General features: G+C 33.8%; 2 protein-coding genes across 2 annotated transcripts in view; one reads left to right on the top strand and one right to left on the bottom strand.

Annotated features, from left to right (window-relative positions):
* Positions 1-18767, top strand: part of LOC114329019 (dual specificity protein phosphatase 23-like) — a 91179-nt gene extending 72412 nt beyond the window's left edge. The window contains exons 3-4 of the mRNA XM_028278033.2: positions 9701-9861; positions 15789-18767. Coding sequence (XP_028133834.2) covers positions 9701-9861; positions 15789-16097 — 470 coding nt within the window. The 3' untranslated portion in view covers positions 16098-18767. The remainder of the gene's footprint in view (positions 1-9700; positions 9862-15788) is intronic.
* LOC114329020 (dual specificity protein phosphatase 23-like) overlaps positions 1-23366 on the bottom strand; it is a 206115-nt gene extending 182749 nt beyond the window's left edge. Inside the window, exon 1 of the mRNA XM_050649122.1 lies at positions 23210-23366. The gene's annotated coding sequence lies outside the window, so the exon portion shown is untranslated. The remainder of the gene's footprint in view (positions 1-23209) is intronic.
* Positions 23367-23942: the final 576 nt, after the last annotated feature.

Consider the following 23942-nt stretch of genomic DNA (forward strand, 5'->3'; position numbering starts at 1 on the left):
TGTAGTTTCAACCTCAAAAGACGGGAAAACTGTGCATTTTTCGAAGATAACTTGTTGAAACTATATTAAAGTATTTAAAAATATGTATCTCCAGAAATAAAAAAATCTCTAGCTAAAAAAATTAAGTGATTTATAATGAAAAAAATGTCAGTCCCTATTTTTTTCAACAAAAAAGTGATCGTAAACAACCCCCAAATCACCACACTAATTAAAATTTGTCATTGATCTTATTTGGTATTCTATATTTATGTATTACAGTCGAACCCGCTTATTGGAATAGCCTTCGTGTCAAACAAAAGTATTCCTATAACAGGGATATTCTAATAACCGATCATATGTGCCTAGTTAAAACGTTTTGTGACCCCAAATTTCTATTCCTTAAACCGGGATATTCCATTAACAGGTATTCTAATAAGCGGGTTCGACTGTATTAATAAGTTATAGAGGTTTGAGTGGCTTAGAATGATCAATTAAAAAAATGGAGTTAAAAGCCAATAACGAATTTTTGTAGCTTGGTAAAAAATGCCCTTTTCTTCAGAATAGAAAGATTAGCATCGGAGATACGAAAAAATATGTAAATCTAAAATTGTAGCTTATTTAATTCCCAAGAAAGTGGTTAGCAAAAATTTTTTTATGACAAAAACCAGGTGAGCTATTGACAATTAAATCTTGTAATAACATGCAAAAACCACCTTTACCAACCCTTAGGAATTTAAAAGGTTTGAATATTAATAGCCTTATAGATCTTGTAGAGGCCTACAAAATTCTTTTTTACCAAATTTTCTAGGATAAAAAATAAAAAAAGTTACGGTTAAAAAATCAATATATTTTTGTGAAAAAAAAAAGAAATCCAATTGGAAGCTTAATAATATAAGTTAGCGGTGTTTTTAGAAATAGTCTTTATTCATACTTCTTTGCTTATGTATTAGTAATAGATTTCAGAAGTTTGACTGGCTTAAAATGATTAGTGTTAGACAAACTGGAGTTAAAATCGAATAACGAATTTTTGTAGTTTGGTAAAAAATGACATTTTCTTCCGAATAGAAAGATTAGCATCAGAGATACGAACAAATGTTTAAATACGAAATTATAGGTTATTTAAATCACAAGAATTTGGTTTGAAAAAAAATTTTCTATGTCAAAAATTGAGTGAATCGTAAATGAGTATAATATCGAAAAACATTGATTTTTTCGATATAGAACACTTTCGATAGCGAATAAATCGAAAAATATTAATATTATCAAAAAAATGTATAGAACATTTTTTGCTTAAAATGAATGATTTTATCAACTTTTGCGGTCAAAATATAATAAAAAATTTCCACCCCCAAGGTGAGATGGCAACCACCCCCATGGGAAAAGCGCCTTTCGGCATCATATTGATTTTGATTCTTGGACTATCCACTACTTATTCTCAAATTTTCAAGCAAATCGATCCATTCTGTAAAAATTGCGAGATGAAAAGCTTCGGTTCCTGGACTAATAGTGGACACGTTGGTGCTCGCCGCTCGTCGCTCACCCACTTCCATTCAACCGGTTTGCGGTTTATGTGTAGGGGAGAGCATGCCGTACCCATTTGAGCAGCTACACCGAGCACGGAACACCTACGTATGGATACGTACCTTTAGGGACAGTAACAAAGTCCACGACCTGGACGCCTCGATAATAATTGTTTTTATATTGTTATTTATGGGTCCGACAGTAAATCCCGACAGCCACAATCCCGACGGCCAAAATCCCGACAGCCCAGAATCCCGACAGGTTTGATAAATTTCTCTTTCACATATTTTACATTTATTTTTTGTTTTTTGTTTGTGGCCATCTGTTTTTTATTTTTTGTTACTAAACAAAAGTATTTACCATTTAATATGAACAAATTTTCTAAATAAAATTTCTAACATGGGTGTATGAATTAAATTATTTTTTTTTGCCAATATATAGTCCAATATATATAATCAAATCCTGAATTCAAGTTTACTTTCATATAATAGATATTATCATGTCACTTACAACCTTCCATTTTAGTAAGTATAGCTTTTATATTATAAAATGAAGTCTTTAAATAATTTTTTCTTTTAAAACACATAATAATTTACATGTCGGGAATTTGGCCTGTCGGGATTCTGGCGTGTCGGGATTCTGGCGTGTCGGGGTTCTGGCGTATCGGTGTTTTGGCCGTCGGGATTTTGGCTGTCGGGATTTTGGGCGGCACCGGTTATTTATATGCTAACAGTAGTAAATCACTTCTAAGTCCTGTTTTGGGCTATTTTTTTTTGTTTTTTCTTCGAGTTAAAACAAAATGCTGTCAAATGAGTCCTTCATATATCTGGGAAATCGCCTTAACAGTACTTCTCCCTCCTCTTCTCTGTGGTATTGGCATCAAGCGGCAAGAATAAAAGTTGAACGAGAACTGTCTGATGAAATAGATATAAAAAGAGGAGTGAGACAAGGCTGTATATTGTCGCCTTTACTTTTTAACTTGAATTCGGAGGAATTATTTCTTCTTCTTAAAGTTCCATTTCCTATCGGAGGTTGGATATCATAACGGCTATGGTCACTTTGTTGGCTGCTGTTCTGAACAGTTGTAATGAAATACAGTTAAACCATTCTCTAAGGTTCCTCAACCAGGAGATGCGTCTTCTTCCTATGCTTTTTCTTCCTTGGATCCTTCCTTGCATAATAATTCTCAGCAACTCATATTTTTCTCCTCTGGTAATGTGACCCAGGAATTATTTAAGGAAGCCTTAATGGAGACAACCGAAGGTATTATTGTGAATGGAGTAACCGTGAACATTATTAAATATGCCGACGATACTTTAGTACTTGCTGATTGTGGAGAAGACCTTCAATATTTGAATGCTATGCTGGAACAACGTTGTAACCGTCTATATTTTCATTTGTGGGTTTTCCATGGAACAACGTTCTAAATGTGCAAAATAATGTACTGTTGACTGTGGGGAATATTATGAGACTTAACTTGCCTGTTTCGGTAGTTTGAAAATTAGTCAAACTTCAACTTTCGGTGTAAAAACGTTGTATGTGTTAAAGTGGGTCGTCTTTCCCGTCAAATTTTCTGCACGTGTTTTGTAAATCAACGTTTTCAATCGTGTAATTTGTCATTTCGAGCTAAAATGGATATTAGTATAACCAAGTCAGTGATTACCCAACTTAATAGAGGGAAAACACGCTTTTCAAGTGTACTTCATTTTTTACTTCTAAAACAACGTTTTAACCGCCTTACTTCCACACAACAACGTTTTAACCGACGGGGATTTAACACGTTGTTTTATTAAAATATAGCATATGTGTTCATAAATGCTTGTTTTGTATAACCTAAGGTTATTTGTGTTGATATTAATGTTATGCATACTATAGTCTATCGTATTACGCTCATAAATATTTTTTTTTCAAAATAATCAATTATAAAATGTTTTTTTCACTTTGCCAACAAAATGTGATTTGGGGTTTACAACGTTGTTCCAGCATAGCATTCATTTAGTGAACAAAATAAAACAGACCTGTGATCAGTATGAATTAAAACTCAACGTTAAGAAAACTAAATGTAAACTAAATATATGATAGTTAGCAGAAAAAATGTCGCAGATATATTTGTAGGTTCGGTGCAGGCTGCTGTCACGTGTCCTGTTTTTTTTGCATTTGAAGCAGACGTTTCCATTAAAAAAAAAAGAATATTGTGTAGTTTGTGTTTTCGAATGATATTGTTATGGCTCTTGGGATGGTTAAATTGTAAGGGCTAACATATACTTACCGTCGAAAGCTTAGGATATGACTGTACTCCGGAAGATTTGCGCCGATTTTTAGAAATGTTATGGGAGATACAAGATGTAGACCGATTTTTAGCAATTCTTTTTCAAGAACATGGTGTCGAATGGTCGGGTATACATTTGACATAACAATTCTTTCGACAGGTGTTATAAGTTGTCTAGCCTTTAAAAGTTCTCCTCGGATAGTGATTTGGCCACAGTTATCTAAAAACTCATCTAGGATATTTTTATTCGCAAAGTACATGCAAGTTCGGTTATTGGAAAGACGGGAGGTGAAAATTACATTTTTAGGTTGAATAATGTTACCAAGAGGGATTCGGCAGTTACGAAGTGGAGTATTTTCGATTCCACTAAAGACTAGTGCTTGTTCTTTTGAAGGGAATTTGAATTGATTTGTCACTGCTGAGTAGCTTTTCACTGAATTTTTGTTGTGTTGAGATTGTTGATCTATGCTTGCTTCGGTGGAAATCATTTTAGAAGACCAGGTATCACCAGCAAGAGTGAGTGCCACCCTGTCCCCCTATTGGGAACCGACTCCAGTTCTTGTCTGTATAAACCGCAATAAAATTGAAAATATGTTTACAATGTTACTAGTATAATATACAATTGTATATTAAAATACAATAAAATATTTATTATTTCAAATAATTACGTGAAAAGTAGATCATATACCGTATATCACTTACTGCCTTTTTATTTGTATGTCTCTGGTACGGTGTTATGTTATTCTTTTTATATAAGGTATCGTATTTGTAGAAAAAAGGTTTATAAAACCGTTCCAACCACAAATCGGAACAAAATAAAATTCCGCTTTATCGAAATAGAGCTTCACTAAATGAAGTTCTCAACATAAAGTCCTTAAATGAACTCTTAAAAATTTCGATTTTGCGCCAGATATTTTTCTACGCTGTTACAGAGGAAGTATCGATTTGCAGCGATTGAGTTTAAATTGTATACAATCTCTCAATAAAACCATTCTATATCAAGTCAACACCTGAAGATAATTTGGATTTATCAGTCTACGTTTGATTTAAAAACACTTAATATTATGTTAATAAAATTCTAGCCGTCACATCCCCTTTTAATACTAAGCGTAAGAATCAAGGAGGTTTATTCGCGTGTTGTTAGGTAAAGTAATTAATATAATGTATAAGAAATGGAACTAGATAGATGCACACTATCAGCATTATTATACAACATATATTATGAATACATAATGAGGAAAGTACGAAGATACGCAGATGACACACTTATACTGGCAGCAAACGAAGCCTATCACCGAGCGACTAAGCCAGATAAGCAGAGAATTCGGACTTCAGATCACAAAAACAAAAATAATGATCTTAGATAGGAAAAATAATAGTCTACGGCACATACAGCCATTGGCGAATTTCGAAAAAAAAATTGTATGCATACGCCCCCTGATAACCAACAATGGCTATTGCTCCTAAGAAATCAAGCGTAGAGTAGCAATGGTCCGAACTTATAGCTAAATTATCTATGATATGGAAAGATCGAGCAATAAGAAGGAATACGAAGCCCAGGCTGGTAAATACCCTTAATTTTCCGATTGCTGCATATTCAGCTGAAACACGGACTCTCAAATAAATCGATATATCGAAGCCTTCGAAATGTGGGGCCACAGAAGGAATTCTACGCGTGTCCTTGACAGAACACATAACTAACTCATTAATTCGGGAAACGCTTCATATAAAAGACCACATAGCTAGAAGAATAAGGATCTTGGAACTATTAGTAGTAGAAGAAAAAGTAGAAGGCTAAAGACCAACAGGAAGAGTTCTACACAATGGGCAGATCAAATAAAGACTCTGGTGAGAAAATCCCTACATGAACCCGTCCGTCTTCCACAGGAGTATTGCCGCCAATTGTAACAGCAAGCTAACAATATTTTTAGTGTATCACTATACCCTATCATCACTCCCTTTGCCTTATCCCTGTGCGGGGTCGGCTTCCCTAATTGCATTTCTCCATACAATTCTATCTTGGGTCATACCAATATTAATCCCCTTTACCAACATGTCCTGCCTAATCGTCTCCCCCACGTCTTCTTTGGTCTTCCTCTCCTACTCCTTCCAGGAATCTGCACTTCAGCAATTCTTCGTATTGGATGATTAGCGTCTCGACGTTGAACATAACCAAACCATCTCAACCTATTCTCTCTCTTTTTTTCATCAATTGGTGCCACACCTAGACTTCCCCTAATACACTTATTTTTAATTTTATCCTTTTTTGTCACTCCACTCATCCATCTAAGCATTCTCATTTCCGCCACATGCATTCGTTGTTCCTCTTTCTTCTTCACTGCCCAACATTCAGTTCCGTATATCATAGCGGGTCTTATGACTGTTTTATAGAATTTTCCCTTCAACTTCATTGGAATTTTCCTGTCACAGAGCACACCACTCGCTTCCTTCCACTTCATCCATCAAGACCTATTCTACTGCATGCATCTCGATCTATTTCTCTATTACTCTGTAATACCGATCCCAGGTACTTAAAACTATTGCTTTTTACAATCAGTTCACCATCCAAAGATACCATTTTATTTGTAGTAACTCTATCTTCAAATGAACATTGCAAATACAGTCAAACCCGCTTATTAGAATACCTCTTAAAGGAATATCCCGGTTTAGGGAATAGAAATTTGAGGTTCCGAAACGTTTCTACTAGCGACCAATGATCGGTTATTAGAATATCCCGGTTATAGAAATACTTTTGATTGGCACGAAGGCTATTCCAATAAGCGGGTTCGACTGTACTCTGTATTTGTCCTACTAAGTTTTAAACCTTTTTCCTCCAGAGCTTGTCTCCACTGTTCCAGTTTTTGTTCTAATTATCTTTCACTATTTCCTACTAACACGACATCATCAGCATACATTAAGCACCATGGAATGTTACCCTGTAGTTTCGCTGTTTTCTGGTCCAAAACTAATGAGAATAAATACGGACTAAGCACCGAGCCTTGGTGCAATCCTACTTTCACATGAAATTTATCAGTCTCTCCCACACCTGTCCTAACACTAGTCGTTACTTCCTCATACATATCCCTCACAATCTTTACACATTCACCAGGGACTCCTTTCTTATCGAGTGCCCACCACAGAATCTCTCGAGGAACTTTATCATATGCTTTCTCAAGATCAATGAATACCATATGAGCGTTTGTTTCTTTACTCCTGTATTTTTCCATCAACTGCCTTATAATGAAAATTGCATCTGTTGTTGATCTGCCCTGCATAAAGCCAAACTCAGTCTCGGATATTTCGGTATCTTTACGTATCCGTCTATCAATTACTCTTTCCCATATTTTCATGGTGTGGCTACGCAGTTTTATAGCCCTGTAGTTTGTACATTGTTATACAGGGTGTCCCGAAAAGAATGGTCATAAATTATACCACACATTCTGGGGTCAAAAATAGTTCGATTGAACCTAACTTACCTTAGTACAAATGTGCTCACAAAAAAAGTTACAGCCCTTTGAAATTACAAAATGAAAATCGATTTTTTTCAATATATCGAAAACTATTACAGATTTTTTATTGATGTTATACAAGTATAATTTTTATGTCACGAACATCTTAAAACAAAATTATAGTGAAATTTGTCCACCCCATAAAAAATTTATGGGGATTTTGTTCCCTTAAACCCCCCCAAACTTTTGTGTACGTTCCAATTAATTCATTATTGTGGTACCATTAGTTAAACACAACGTGTTTAAAACTTTTTTGCCTCTTAGTATTTTTTCGATAAGCCAATTTTTATTGAGATGCGGCTTCTTTTTCAATATATTTACGTAAAAATTTTATGGGGGTTTTGTTCCTTTAAACCCCCCTAATGTTTGTGTACGTTCCAATTAAACTATTATTGTGGTACCATTAGTTAAACACAGTGTTTTTAAAACTTTTGTCTCTTAGTCTTTTGTTCATAAGTCACCTTTTATCGAGATGTAGCTTCTTTTTCAAAATATACCTAAAAATTTAAATTATAAATAAATTTTCAGATTATTAACAGGTCTCTATAACCGTACTTAACCATATACAAATATGTGGTGGATTCGACAAATATTCAAAATATCTCGATAAACACTGGCTTATCGAAAAAGTAGTAAGAGACAAAAAAGTTTTAAAAATAATGTGTTTAACTAATAGTGTCACAATAATAATTTAATTGGAACGTACACAAAAGTTTGGGGGGGTTTAAGGGAACAAAACCCCCATAAAATTTGTATGGGGTGCACAAATTTTACTTAATTTTTTTTTTAAGATATTGCTGTCGCAAAAATGCCACATGTCAATTGTCAATAAAAAATCTCTGAGAGTTTTCGATATATGAAAAAAAATCGATTTTCATTTTGTAACTTCAAAGGGCTGTAACTTTTTTTGAGTGCACTATTGTATATAGGTAAGTAAGGTTCAATCAACCTATTTTTGACCCCAGAATCTGTGGTATAATTTATGACCAATCTTTTCGGGACACCCTGTATATCTCCCTTGTTTTTGTAGACAAGTGCTAGTATACTGCTTCTCCATTCATCTGGCATTTGTCCAACTTCCATAATTCTATTAATCATGTATCATGTATGTATCACTATACCCTATACATATACCAAACGAATTACTGAACTATTGCGGAGCAGCAATGACAGAACAGTTAACAAAATTAATAAAAAAAATCATAAAACACAATAAAATACCAGAAGAATGAAGAACGAGCGAACTAATTCTACTATTCAAAAAAGGAGATAAAAAGCAGCCAGAAAACTACAGAGGTATCAACTTGTTAAGTACTACCCTAAAATTAACAACTAAACTTCTACAAGAACTAATGAATCAGAGGATAAGTTTAGCAGATGAACAACAGAGCTTTCGTACTGGAAGATCGTGTACAGATGCAATATTCATCATAAAGAAAATTACTGACAAATCATTAAAGTATAATAGACCAGCATTTCTATGTCTGATTGATTTGAAGAAAGCATTTGACAGAGTAAGATTCAAATATGTAAACCATCTTCTGTATAATAGAAAAGTACTCCTAGATATCATAAAAACTATTGGAAACATCTACCAAATCAACAAAATGGATGTCAGAATAGATGGAAAACTTACAGAACCTATAGACATAGGCAGCGGAATAAGACAGCGAGACGTATTAAGTCCTATTCTTCTCAATTTAATCGTGGATGAAATGATTAAATGCGTCAACAAAGGAATAGGATACAGAACGGTTGCTATCATCTCCGATCACTGCGGTTACATAGTTACCAGCAAAGCATCTCTTCAATACAGAGTTCCTTCGCCCCTGCAGTTTCCGACCCAATCCTTCGCATCACTGCCATTTGAGTTTCTTTTCAGTTCAGTACACTGAGTGGAACTGATTTCATGATCCTAGGTTCTCTTCTTAAATATACTTTTGGCGGTCCATCTCCATCGGCATCAATATGGAGTGGGACAAACTTAGTGAGATTGCGTTGGTATCGATGCGCGTACGGTCCTCTGCTGATGAGCTGCTGAATGACGGGCAGAAGGCATGCCGTTACAACGTGATGTTGTGTATTGTCCGTCTCCAAAGATCTCTGTCTCTGGTAATTTCTTTTAACTCATGTATAGGGCTTTTGCATGTTCCTGTAATTTAATTGATCCATCTTGTTGGGGATATTCCTCGTGATCTATTTGTAGATATTATTGCCAATAAAGGTTTTCTGGACCAAAGATGTGTTTCAATTGAACAAGCCTCGTATAATATTTAAATAGTAAGATGACAAGTGAACATACTTATAATAAAAAGGCACCAATGTTCAAAAACTTGAGAAATCCTTTTTACTTGCCTTTAGCATATATGTTTCAGTCTTTGTTTAATTTTTAACCAAAGTTTTAAAACTTTTACAATTTTAGGCATGCGACATATTATCACATTGTGCCCTGAAAAAATTCCAAACATAGATGAATCAAAATTTAGTTGGACTTATATACCAATTGAAGAATGTACAGCACCTAGTATTGATCAAATCTTCAAGTTTATCAGAACCGTCCAGATGTGTAGAAAACACGAATTGGTAAGTAGTTTCTGTCTTAAAATTATTTCAGATAGAGTCAACATCATCACATCACTATTGGAACCATTGAGACCTATTTCCCGAGATAGAGAAAGAGAGAGAGAGAGAGAGAGAGAGAGAGAGAGAGAGAGAGAGAGAGAGAGAGAGAGAGAGAAAGGGACTCGCGTTACTTAATTCTAATTTCTCTTCTGTGCCGTGTGGCTGTTTAATTTTTATGGACCCAATTACCGGAACCAATGAGGTCGGCCGAAATAGAAACAACTGAAACGTTTTAAGTATCTGAAGAAATAAAAGGCATAACCCAATCGGCAAATTGCTGTCTATTCGCACTGGATAAGCTTATAAAATCAAAAAATCTTACAAGAAGCTTCAAGATCAAAATCTATAAATTCATCGTCAGACCTGTACTAACATATGGATGCGAAACGTGGACCATGGCCAAAGCAAACGGAGAAAAGCTCAGCCGTTTTGAACGAAAAATACTTAGAACAATTTTCAGACCTCGCCAATATATGTTCAGTATACCATCAGAACCAATATCGAATTAAAAGCACTCTACAATGATATTGCCCAAGAAATTAAATCACAGCGACTAAGATGGACATAGCATATCAAATGCCTCATTTATGTATCTAGGCATATGTTGTGGCTTTTGATGATGGCGCTCATTTTGTTAAAGACCCTTCTTGCCTTTCCTATGCGGCCCTTTCTTTCCTGTAAATTGCTCCACTGCTCATTTATAGGTTTGTTCGTAGTACGATCCAAACTATCAGCAACCGTTGCGAATCATCAGACGCATGCGCAGTTAACAGTTAGCACTGCGCAGTTAACAGTTAGAGTTCGTAGATTACGAACGCGCATGCGTCTGACGGTTGGCAACGGTTGCTGATCGTTCTACGAACAAACCTTATAATAGTTCCGAGGTAGCAACACTGTTTTACGCGCTCTATCTGCGTTCCATTAATGTATAGATGAGCCCCGTTTACACTCTCCGTGCTAACACTACACATTCCTAAAATATTTCGCTGCGTGATATTCTGCTGAAGCTCGTATTTTGTTCCTCTCATCACATGGTCAAGGTATTGTAGTTTTCGTATCGTTATTTTATTACTCAGTTCTGCTTCTTTTGAAAGTCATCTCAACACGTCTTGATTCGTGACTCTGTCTAACGTAACATTATATTCTAAGTATAGTCCATTGAAATGTTACATTTAGTGTGCATTTCTTAGAGGAGTCAATTTTATTTTTTTAATGTGTAGGGAGGTTCAGTAGAAGCTTAAGTTCAAGTTTTTGGGGTTGAGGCCCTTGTCCCCCGGCCGCCATCTTGGAAAAAGATGTGCAAAGGGCTTTCGCGCTGTATCTCGGAAACTAGCTACCCTACAGAAAATTTAATTTAACATAAAATGAAGCAAATTAAATTTCCCACAATTTTATATCTATTACTTTTTATCGTAAAGTGACCAACAAAAAAGTTATAAACAAAAATAAGAGAAAATTTTGTAAGAAATTTCCTTTTGGAGGTTATAACTTTTTTTACGTTCATTTCACAATAAAATAACATCATAGAGATTTTGTAGAGGATTCTTCAATAAACAATTTTCACTATAAAGTTGTTTAATTTTATTTATTATCTAGGTTTTACAGCGCTTCAAACTTGACCAGATTCTCGAATTCTCGTAGAAAAATAATGATTTTCTATTTATATATTAGACGAGCGGCATTAACCGTTATGCCAACCACGAAAATCAAATTTAAGGTGAATGATCAGTTTTGGTCTATTTCTATGTTTTGGAGGTCGCTGAATCCGAATATGAAGTTTATTTTTATCTAGTTATTGGAACATGTTAAAAAAAATTTTATACAAAAATGCCAAAAATCAATTTAGATGATTTTTCAAATTTACCTCGCTGTATATTTGGTCCCTGTAAATATTTCCTTTTAAAAATTTTACTGTGTCATTTTTGAAGTACGTAGATAACAATGAAATTTGTCCAAAATGTTTAAACATATTAAAAAAGGAGTTGTTATTTATTAACATTTTGTCATCATATTTCGTTAGTTTCATGTTTACTTAAAAAAGTTGAGTGACAAACTTTTTAGTTTATAATTTTAACCAACACAACAATAAAACATAGTTCATGAAGAAGTTTTTTGGAAAATTTTAAGTCAAAATATATAATAGGAAAAAAGTTATGTTACTTCATATACAAGCGGCACACCCCAAAAAACGCTTATATCTCGAGATCCTGACCACGGTGTGGTGAATGGCTAATTTTTATCATACTTTATGATTTTGATATCAAAAATCGTTTTTTGCTCTGCTTAAGAATTTTGCATTTTGCGGTTGCGTCATTCTTCTTCTGAAGCGGCGAACTTGTCCTCAAACAACTTCTTGGGCCTTTTCTATATATGCTTAGAGTTATAAGTTTTATAGTGGGAAGAAAGGTCAAAAACAGATTAGTAATAGCATAGAAATGTTAAAATCATAATAAATTGTATGAATAAAAAATATATATAGGTAGAAAATAAGCCTAACTTTTATTTTTATTGTATCCCTATGAGCATTCGAGAATCTGGTCAAGTTTGGAGCGCTGTAAAACCTATATAAATCAATAGAATTAAACAACTTTATAGTGAAAATTGTTCGCTGAAAAACACTCTACAAAATTGCTATAATGTTATTTTATTTTAAAATGAACTGAAAAAAAGTTATAACATCCAAAAGGAAACTTGTTAAAAAATATTTGCATATTTTTGGTTATATCTTTTTTGTTAGTCACTTGACGATAAAAATTAATAGAAACAAAATTATGTAAAATTTAATTTGCTACATTTTGTGTTTAATTAGATTTTCCGTAGGGTTGGTAGTTTACGAGATATAGCGCGAAACCCCTTTGCCCCCCATTTCCAAGATGGCGACCGGAGGACAAGGATGGCGACCCCAAAAACTTGAACTTAAGCTTCTACTGATCCCCCTACATATTAAAGAAATAAAATTGACTCCTCTAAGAAACAAAGCGACCTCTATTTCTACGCTCTGTACTTTTATTCGCACTTTTAATTATATTGGCCAATTATATTAGTCCTGGTTGCTGGATAATTGTCAAGGCCATAGTCCAAAAAAATAATAAGAAGAAAAAATAAGATGCATGTTATGTTATGCAAACGTAAACAATTGTATGTAGTAAATAAAATTAGTTATTAAAATGCAGTACTGCAAGCAAAATACAATTAATGAAATTTACCTTTATATAATAATTGCATATTATATCAGTATTGTGGAGCAATATATAATTTTTCTGCTTCAATGACAGAAGGTATGAAATATACGTAAATTTGACAATTTCAATTGACAATATGAATTATTTAAGATAGATGCAATATTTCTCCGCGACTCGCGCACGGTCGTTTCTCGTTTCACTTCCAAGTACTTGCACACCGCGAGTCAAAAAATGAGTGGCGCATACAATATTCCAGCTACAAAAGAGTTGATATAAATATTACGTGGCGAGAAAATTTTGATGGAAAATAAAATTATAGTTTTATTTTGAAAGATTTTTCCATAATATTTGCTAAATTTGAAGTAAAACGCGCCATAAATGAGTAACTTTGATACAGTTTGCAAATTTGAAGATCTTTTGTGGCGCGTTTTACTTCAAATTTAGCAAATATTATGGAAAAATCTTTCAAAATTAAAACTATTATTTTATTTTCCATCAAAATGAAAACACATTTTCGTGCCACGTAATATTCATATCAGCTCTTTTGTAGCGACAGTCATTTTTACGGCGCTTAGCGGTTTTTTTATTTTTGTATCAGGAGTTTTTCAAAGTTATTTATAAATTAATTGTGTGAAGTTGAATGTAATGTTACTCGATTACACGTTAAGCGGTATAAATGGTCGCCTTTTTCGCATTATCTCCCAAATGATCTAGTGTCCATCGGATGTATACTAGATCTTTTTCTATTCGAAATAGATTGAAAAAAAAATATATTTTCATGGCCGGTAAATGAACTCGGGTTGCCCGATCAAATTCGGCGTCGTAACCACCACAACTACATAAATCATTTCGGCGATAATGGTTTAATGGATTATACATTTGGAGCTCGATAACTTCGAAACCACTTAACCGATTTTGATCACTAAACATGAGTTTAAAACGTATTGACATCCATGATGCATCCAATGTCAAATATGATAACTGAAAGTATTACAGGAAATATTGAGCTTGAAAAACCGTTATTTCCCAAGTCAAATAGATTTGATCACATTTATGAAGCCTATAACTTAAACATTCGAATTTTCTTAGATATGAGGTATACAATACACCGTTAGACGCGTCCAGAGTCCTCCTACAAACGCTTAGTTATTGGCGTAATTCGTAGGTTGAAATTTTGAGTAATTGTCGAAAACCCAAAATTTTCATAGTTTAGTTTTTCATTATTTCGGCTATACTGAGCCGTGTATATGTCTGAACCTGACCGCTTAAGCACCATGTGAAAGCTTAACTCAACACTATTGATTTTTTGTATTCGCGGTTTACCTATCTCTCCTTAAACCTAAGATATATACCCCCAAAAAATATGCCGTTTTGTACCTACGCACCCAGTCCTATAGCTGGCTTATGGGTGGTCGAAAGTCACAAACTATACCGGTTCTGAATCGGCCCTGACCCCCTCTTGAAACACAGAAAAAAATTCAGATCGGTGTAACTTTTCCACACACATAAAGGGTGTTTGGTAAAGAATGGGCCATAGCTTAACCTTAGATTCCTGAACTTAAAATAGGTCGATTTAAGCTAACTTACCTTTGTACAAAAGTTGATAATAACCGAAACACAGGGTGTCAAAGTTAAACTTTTATTTTATTTATACTTGAATATTTCCTAACAGGTATGGGATAATAGCACGAAATTTGGTAAGCGGAAGTTTTACATTCTCGCTATACGTTTTCGAGATAAACGCATTTTAAGTCTGCGAGGCAACATAATTTTTTGCATAATATTTATTGTAGTTACACCCAAAAAATAACTTAAAACCATTTGTACAATGATATTATGTAAAAATTATGTTGTATCGCAGGTGTAAAATTCGTTTATCTCGAAAACAGTTGTTGAGTTTACCGAGATGAATATACTATACCTTTTTTAACTACAAATATTTAAAAAACAAAAATTTTGATTCAAAAAGTATGTAGAGTGGGGGATAAAACAAAATTGAACGTATTAAATATTCAAGAATAAATAAAATAAAAGTTTAACTTTGGCACCGTGTATTTCGGTTATTATCAACTTTCGCACTAAGGTAAGTTAGCTTAAATCGACTTATTTTAAGCTCAGGAATCTAAGGTTAAGCTATGGCCCATTATTTACCAAACACCCTGTACGTACAAACATATTATAGCCCTTTTTAAATAAAAATTGAGTCATACTTTGAGCTCGGTAACTTTTGAATGGTATAACCGATTTTCAAAATTAAACATACGTTGGAAAGGTAATGTTCAGTACTACTATCAGAAGGCGTAAAGGACGGACTAAAATTTTCGAAATTTTTGTGAGTTTTGGGGACGGGAACGAAAAACAGACCCTAAATGGAAATGGCCGTAAAATCCACACCCTTGGGCTTAAATGTATGGTTAACATATGGATGGGCGAGTCTTTTCCTAAACTTTAAGATGGGATTTGACCCAATTTTCAATTAAGTCAGATTTAGAAAATCGAAAATTTCGTGTCGCATGTACGGGGGTTGTGCGCCACTGGCGAGAACTGCCGTTCTCTGGGATATTCTTAACAGATTACGGTGGGCTAGAGCTAATGTGGAGTCGGAATTTGGGTTTAAAAAATTTCGTAGATTTGATTGGAATAACTGTTTTCTGTTTGGTGCTACTAAAAATTTAATATTAATAAAATTTTGTTTTTATATTTTAGCCGGTTGGGATCCACGATAGGATGGGTTTAGGTCGTAGCGGTGTAATGGTGTCTATCTACTTAATGTACTTTCACAGAATGACTGCAGATCAAGCTATAAAGAATTTAAGGTACCATCGACCAGGATCTCTTGATAGTGCGGTACAAGAAGAATGTGTCCTTAACTACCGACCAAATGCAAAAGAAGCTAACGATAATAGACTAAAAAGAATGATGAAAAATAGTAACCATTTTTTAAGTATTTTGCAGGGGGAAGATAGGCAAGGTATATGGGGACTACCAAAAGCCGAATATGCAATAAATAAATAAAGCTATAAGATAAATTAAAAAAAATATTTAAAAAATATAATATAAATTATAAATTTTCTACACTGCCGTCCTAAGCCAAAAAGACGCATCTCAATATTTAAAGTTTTTGAGTTATTGCGATTTATCGGTTTTTCATTACAGCACTCCTATTTATTTAATTTTTGAATTTCTTTTTTTTGTAGTTATTTGTAGTAATGTGTTTGAGTAAAAAATAACTTTGAAGTTTTATTTGTTTAAAAAGTGATTTTTAGTTAAAAATGAGATGCGTCTATTCCGCTTAGGATACGTCAGGTCAAGAAGGATATTGCATTTTGCTAATATTATTATTATATATTTGCTAATGTTACAAAAGAAATCGACACCTTTATTACATACTTTTTAAACAAAGGAGGTTTATTGAAAGTGAATAAATTTAACATATCAGCTTACAAAAAAATACTAACATTTTAGTTTGAGTCATCGTCTTGGGAAACTGAAAGATCTTTCCAAAACTGAAGCCTGTTGTTCTTCATTATTGCACCGAGGTTCTTTATTATTAACTCTTTCTTTTCAGATGAAATTCCAAGGACTTTTTGTTGTTTTTCTGGCGGGGGCAGCATTTTATTTTTTGTAATTTTGGCAGTAAGATAATCAAGTGCAATTTTTGGACCATCGGAGTCATTTTGGTATGTCATAATATGGGAAACCCTTTAGAAAGATACCTGGACTATTTCATTTACATATGGCCGGGGGTTAACTTTACTAAGTTTATATTGCGAGGTGTAATCCTCCCAAAGAAAAAAATGGTGTAACTCCATTGGCAGAATTTCAGTTTGCCGGGCGGATTGTTTTACGGCTTGAACAAAATCTGCAAAATCGTATTGGCTCCGTGCGTCTCATCTCTACTTACAGTCACGTGACACGCTGTCAGATTTTGTCAGGACGTTTTAACATTGAGTCTTATGGGATTATTTTGTTAAACTTGAATATTTTGTTTTGTAGTGATAATAACCGAATACAATTGTTTGAATTCATTAGTTATTAATTTATACTGTAATTTATAGTGCAACAAAAATATTTTGTTTTTCGTTAATAAAGATTTATTGACATAAACTGCGATAGTAAGGTTATGTATACAAAATCAAACTGATAATCAATATTGGAAATAGAAGAATTTATATCAGATTAAGTGCGTTTTTATTTTCTGTTTATATTAATACATAATATCACTAGCGTGACACGGCATTTTTTTAAATGTCTCATTTAAACATACACAAAGCGTCCTGATAAAATTTCAAAAAACCGCCACCATGAGCAGGTCGGTCGATTTTGCTTTGACATTTTGTTAACGCTCAGAGCGAATAGTTTGTTGCCCATCTTTTTCATTGACAGTTCAACTTTTTGATGAAACGAATCCGCCGCCATACATGTATGGCCGGGCTCAAAATATTTTATAATAATTTCATTAGCATTAATTTCATGGGAATTAACAATGAAGGGCAACAATGAAAAGAATTCTTATTTTGCGCAGAGCAATTATCAAGCCATAATGTTATTTTGACAGCGTCTCTCTTAACTAGGAAAAACTGGTAAAATGTACTGATTAATTCATCTTTACTGCGTTTAAACAAGCATAGGCGTAACCAGGGGGGTTTTGGGGGTTGTAACCCCCCCATTGGAATGTACTTTCAGCTCTATACGCTTAACATCATATCCCTCAGATATTTCCAGTAGTTGTAACCCCCCCCTTTCAGGTAGATGTAACCCCCCCCCCTTAGGATCATCCTGGTTACGCCTATGTAAACAAGGCGTCATGCCAAACAGCGGCAAACGTTTTGCCATTCTTTTTTTTTTGCTAATTAGTACAAAGCTCTCATTGTAAACTGTTAATCTGTTTGTGAAAATTGCAGTTTTGAATGTTTCCAGTCTTGGCAGCATAATAACTTTTTCAAGGTCTGCGGAGTATATAATCTTACCTGGTTCTTCTGGTTGACTACCATCATCTCTGTAATTTTCACGGGACTTTGTTGCTCTGTCTATATGTTTTTCCAATTGTTACAATTATCACAGGAAACGTTAATAAAATTATTTTTTCAAGTTAATTGTGGCTTATTTCCCATCTAAATAGTTAATTATAAAAATGCCACAAGGAAATAGCTTCAGAACAACATCACAGGTTTCGTCAAGATTATCTTTTGTGTGACTTTTATCATGTAGAGGAAACTCTTCACAACTTTCACATTCTTTGTGTGAAGAACTTCGTGTGTTTTTATCACCACTAACTCATTACACAGAAACCACGATGTAAAAACATAACTAATTTGGACGCATCTAAATGCGCACTGTGCTTAAAATTACCAAAAATCCTAAGCGAAAAAGGCGCATCTTTGAGAACCGTCATATTGGCTGGGGAAATTGAGATACGTCGAATCGGAGTAGGATTTTGTATTTTTTTTAAGATGCGTCTAATTTGATTACCAATTTTTAGGCACCATGGAGTTAAAATGCGTCTTTTTCAGTTAGGAAATTGGTTAAACACTGTATTTGGTGTCCTTAAGAACCATAATATAAAAATCGAAAAATTTGGAGATACGTCCTTTTGGCTTAGGACGGCAGTAATGTTACATACAATTTAGATATCTGTTATTCATGCTAAACAACGTAATAAACACTTGGAAATGTAAAAAATAATCAATTTATGTATTACTTACTGCCCCTCCTTACCAACACCATTTTAACAATGCATCTGATGATTTATATTTTTACATTAGTAGCCCAGTAAATCTCATTATTTGTGGCCTTCCTCTGCTTCGTTTATATCAAATGAGATGGGCAGATGATGTCAAGAAGCACGTGGGCTCTAGGTGGATAACTGTAGCGACAGACAGAAAAGAATGGAAAAGGATTGGGGAGGCCTATGTCCAAAGATGGACTGAAGAAGGCTAATTAGATAGAGGTAGAGATCCAGTAAATGACCATTTTGGAGTGTAATTTTCAGGGTCAACTCAGAATTGCATGAAAAAGTGCTGAGAGGCAAAAAAATTTTAAAGGGGTGCAAAAATTTCACTAAAATTTGTTTTTAAGATGGTTCTTGCCACAAGAATGCCATATGCCTATTTTCAATAAAAAATCTATAATAGTTTTCGATATATTGAAAAAAATCGATTTTCATTTTATAATTCAAAGGGCTATAACTTTTTTTGTGTGCACATTTGTACTAAGGTAAGTTAGGTTCAATCGAACTATTTTTGGTCCCAGAACATGTGATTCCATTTATGACCTGTATTTTTGTTACACCCTGTATATTGGCTCTTAATACAGGGGAGTTTGTTAAGGGGGTCTGAAAAAAAATATATCCTTAGAAAAACTCAAAATCGTCTGAATAATATAAGGTAAGTTAAGTACATGCAATATACCTAGTATATATTTAAAAAATCTGACGATTTGAGCGGGGCGTAAGGAAATGGGTAAGTCACAAAGTTTCACAAAAAAAGCGAATATTTCGCAAAATGAACGTCAGATCAAAAAACTCAAAAATACGTTCAATATTTTTGAAAAATCTATCGAATGATACTAAACACGACCCAAACGGTGGTGGGGTAGGGGGTTACTTTACAATCTTAAATAGGAGGCCCTATTTTTTTATTGCAGATTTGGATTCCTTACGTAAAAATAAGTAACTTTTATTCGAGACATTTTTTCAGATTATGGATAGATGGCGCTATAATCGAAAAAAAAAACGATTGTTCGAAATGGAAAATTAAATTAAAAAATGGAAAGTCACCCACTTTGTGGAAAACCTAACTTAACTTGTTTGGTTTTAGGTGCCACTCTTCACAACCCAATAGGTCCCCATAACGCTCGAGTAACTGCAAATTTAGCATACTTTCCTCCCCTAATATTAGTAAAAAAATAGTACGGATAAAATACAATAAAATAACATCAGAGCAAGATTAAGTTCATATAGAAAGTTTTTCATCGAATAATTTTCACGACAAATTTGTTTATTTTATTGATTTTTCTGGGTTTTATAGAACTCGACAATTTAATTTGCTACAAATAATATCCATTAAAATTTTCTGTAGGGTTGCTAGTTAACGAGATATAGCGCAAACACATTTTGCACCCCTTTTTCCAAGTTGGCGGCAGGGGGATAAGGGTAGGAGACCAAGAAAATGGAACTTACCCTAATACTAACCTACTCTACACATCAAAAAAATAAAAGTGCATCCTATAAAAAATTCAATCTAAATGTAACTTTTCAATGGACTGTTTTTTTTTGTTTTTTTGTGAAATTTAGAGTCACAATCGTTGTCCTCAGTATAATGTCAAATGTACACACACACACACACACACATATTATATATATATATATATATATATATATATATATATATATATATATATATATATATATATATATATATATATATATATACAGGGCGTCCCAAAAGTTGCGGAACGGTCGAATATTTCGCGAAATGAACATCGGATCGAAAAACTGAAACATATACATATGTTCAATAATTTTCAAAAATCTATCGAATGATATACACCACCCCCCTCTACACACACTGAAGGTGAGGTGGGGGGTAACTTTAAAATCTTAAATGGAAATCCCCAGTTTTTATTACAGATTTGGATTCCCTATGTAAAAGAAACGGTCTAATATCTCGAGAAATGCACTTCCAAATGAAACACTAAAAACAAGTGTTTAATATTTTTCAAAAACCTATCGAATAAGACCTGGACATGACCCTCTATCCCACCCCATGGAAATGGGGTGGAGGTAACTTTAAAATCTTAAATAGGAACTCCCATTTTTTATTGCCCATTTGGATTCCTCATGAAAAAATAAGTAACATTTATTTAAAACATCTTTTTAGAATTGTTGATAGATGGCGCTATAATCGGAAAAATACGAATTATTATCGCCACCTATCAACAATTCTAAAAAATGTTTCAAATAAATGTTACTTATTGTTTCATGAGGAATCCAAAACTGTAATAAATAATGCGGGTCCCTATTTAAAATTTTAGAATTACCCCCACCCCACCTTCAGTGTGGGGAGTAGGGGTCCGCGCTGAGTGTCATTGGATAGGATTTAAAAAGATATTAAACACGTATTTCTTGGTTCTTCATTTGGAACTGTATTTCTCGAGATATTAGACCGTTTCTATAATTTACCTATAGCATCACGATAAATCTTTTTTCCGGTTACAGCGCCATTTATCCACAATTCGAAAAAATGTCTCGAATAAAGTTGCTTACTTTTACGTAAGAAATCCAAATCTATAGTAAAAACAGGGGGTTTCCATTTAAGATTTTAAAGTTACCCCCCAGCCGAAGGTTTGGCACCCCGGATTGCTTTATAAGCTAAAGAAAAACCTATCTCATCCACTCTACATCTTGCTCAAATCTTATCTTGAAGAAAGGCACTTTCAAATAAGATATGATGACTTTATAACAGACATTAATCCTATAAAAGCTGGTGTGCCCCAAGGAAGTATACTTGGTCCCATATTTTATATTTTGTTTACAGCTGACTTTCCAACCGATGACCATCACCTAACAGCTACTTTTGCAGATGACACTGCAATTATGGTGAAAGACAAAAATCCCGAAATTGCGACACGCACATTACAAACAAGAGTAAACAAAACACCTAAGTGGGCTTGTAGATGGAGAATTAAAATAAACGACGAAAAATCAGCCAATGTAACTTTCACAAAATGCCAAGATCAAGGCTAACTTGGAAAACACATATCTGGAATAAACGTAAACAACTAGGAATTGTACTTAAAAGACACTACTGGCTAGTTGGAAGTAACTCACCACTATCATTTACAAATAAACTCCTGGTCTACAGTTCCATCATAAAACCAATTTGGACATACGGCTTACAACTCTGGGGTACAGCATCTGACAGCAACATAGCGATCCTAGAACGATTCCAGTCAAAGACTTTAAGAACTATAGCAACTGCCCCTTGGTTTATCTCAAACCAGGTCATTTACAGTGATTTAAAAATCCCTACAGTGAAGCAAGTGATCGCGCAGTGTAGTGATAAATATCTAAAGCGTCTTGAAGTGCACTCCAACAATCTTGTAATCGGTCTCCTTGATAACAGTATACAAAATAACAGACTAAATATTCGTAGTCCACTGGATTTGCCCTTTAGACAATAGACAACAAGTAAAAGTTTAGAATAAGTTTAGATTAAGTAGTGTAAATAGATATAAGTCATACCAATGTATATCAAGTTAGAAAAATACTCAACCAATAGAGTTATAGCCACTGGGCGATCACTCTTAATGTAAAAATTCTGTTCAACAAAAATGCTTAGTGTTTATGGTTTGAAATAAACAGATGGCGTTTGTAACAAAAAAAAAACCCCAGCCCACTTCCAGGGGGCGGAGTGGGGGCCGTGTTTGATGTAATTCGATAGATTTTTGAAATTTTTTGAAAATTATTGAACACATATTTTTCAGTTTTTCGATTCGATGTTCATTTCGCGAAATATTCGACCGTTCCGCTACTTTTGGGACACCCTATCTATGGAACATTACAAAACTATCGACAACATATTGTGCTAAACACTGACCGAATTTATCTAATACTGGTAATAGTATCCAATAAAGAGAAGAGATGGGAGCTTAGTATTATACTAACACAGAAAAACATTTAATTATACTGTGAAACTTGGAGCTTAACGAGAACTTCGTCTTGAATTTTTTACCTCATTTCGTGAAGTTTGTTTACACTTACACTGTTTAACAAGTCTAATTACTTATCATAATAAAAAAAATTATAGTCACTATTTTTTGGCACCTTTATAACTGTAATAAATATAATAACTGTTTTAAATTTTATAGCATCTAGGTACTAACGAAAATGACTCAAAGTGAAAGAATTTTTTCTGTTTTGTTTTTCAGAAAGACATTACATTCCTACTTTTATTGCATAAAGTTTGTTGGTATACATTAACACATAAAGAAGATGGATTGAGAACTCTACTATACCTGACACACAATCGGGTGTGGCCAAGATCTATCAACTTGTGTTTACTAATATATTATGTTTATGTTTACAATAATCTAACCTAATAATATACATTTAAAAAATAACTTACTTGAAAAGAGTTTTCAAACTTCTGCGACCAAAATTGAAATACGGCTAATTTTAATTAATAAAAATATTATATCTAAATTGGTAAAATGTTAACATTTCAGTGTTTTTTTCTTATATGCAACGAACAGTTTATAGGTTTATAGCGAATATTCATCTTTAAGTAATAAATAAATAACGAAGAGTTCATAAAAATACATCACTTTAATCAACAAAGTACACTACCAACAAGACCATGGTTTGCAATGATAACTCTACCAAAATACGCAGTGAGACAAATATGCCGTTTAAGATTTAACCTTGCATTGATTCTAATATATCTACATATAGTCCATGTGGTGAGACCGCTCCCGTCTTAAAAAAATTTCTGATTCGGTTTCTTTGTGGATTCCTATTCAAAAATGTCCCCTTTAAACAAATCTGAAGGGTGCCGGGCGGAATTTTTGGGCAGAAATTGTTTAAAAAAATTTTTTAAACAAATACAAAAGATCATGTTTTTTTGCTCTGTAACATATATTTTTAGATTTTTTGGGTCAATCGAAACAAGAAAGGTATCTTGTAATTTTTCTCAGAAATTGATAGTTTTGGAGTTATAGGCGATTTAAAATCTGAAAAATGCGAAAATACGCATTTTCGAGGCTTAAAAAGTCATATTTAAATTAGTATTTTTGAAGTTGCCAGATACTTAGATTGAAGACTGAATATTCAGCTTCAAGATTCTGAAGAGTGATCGCGTC

Source organism: Diabrotica virgifera, chromosome 4 (genome assembly GCF_917563875.1).
Source record: "Diabrotica virgifera virgifera chromosome 4, PGI_DIABVI_V3a".
Classification (NCBI taxonomy): domain Eukaryota; kingdom Metazoa; phylum Arthropoda; class Insecta; order Coleoptera; family Chrysomelidae; genus Diabrotica; species Diabrotica virgifera.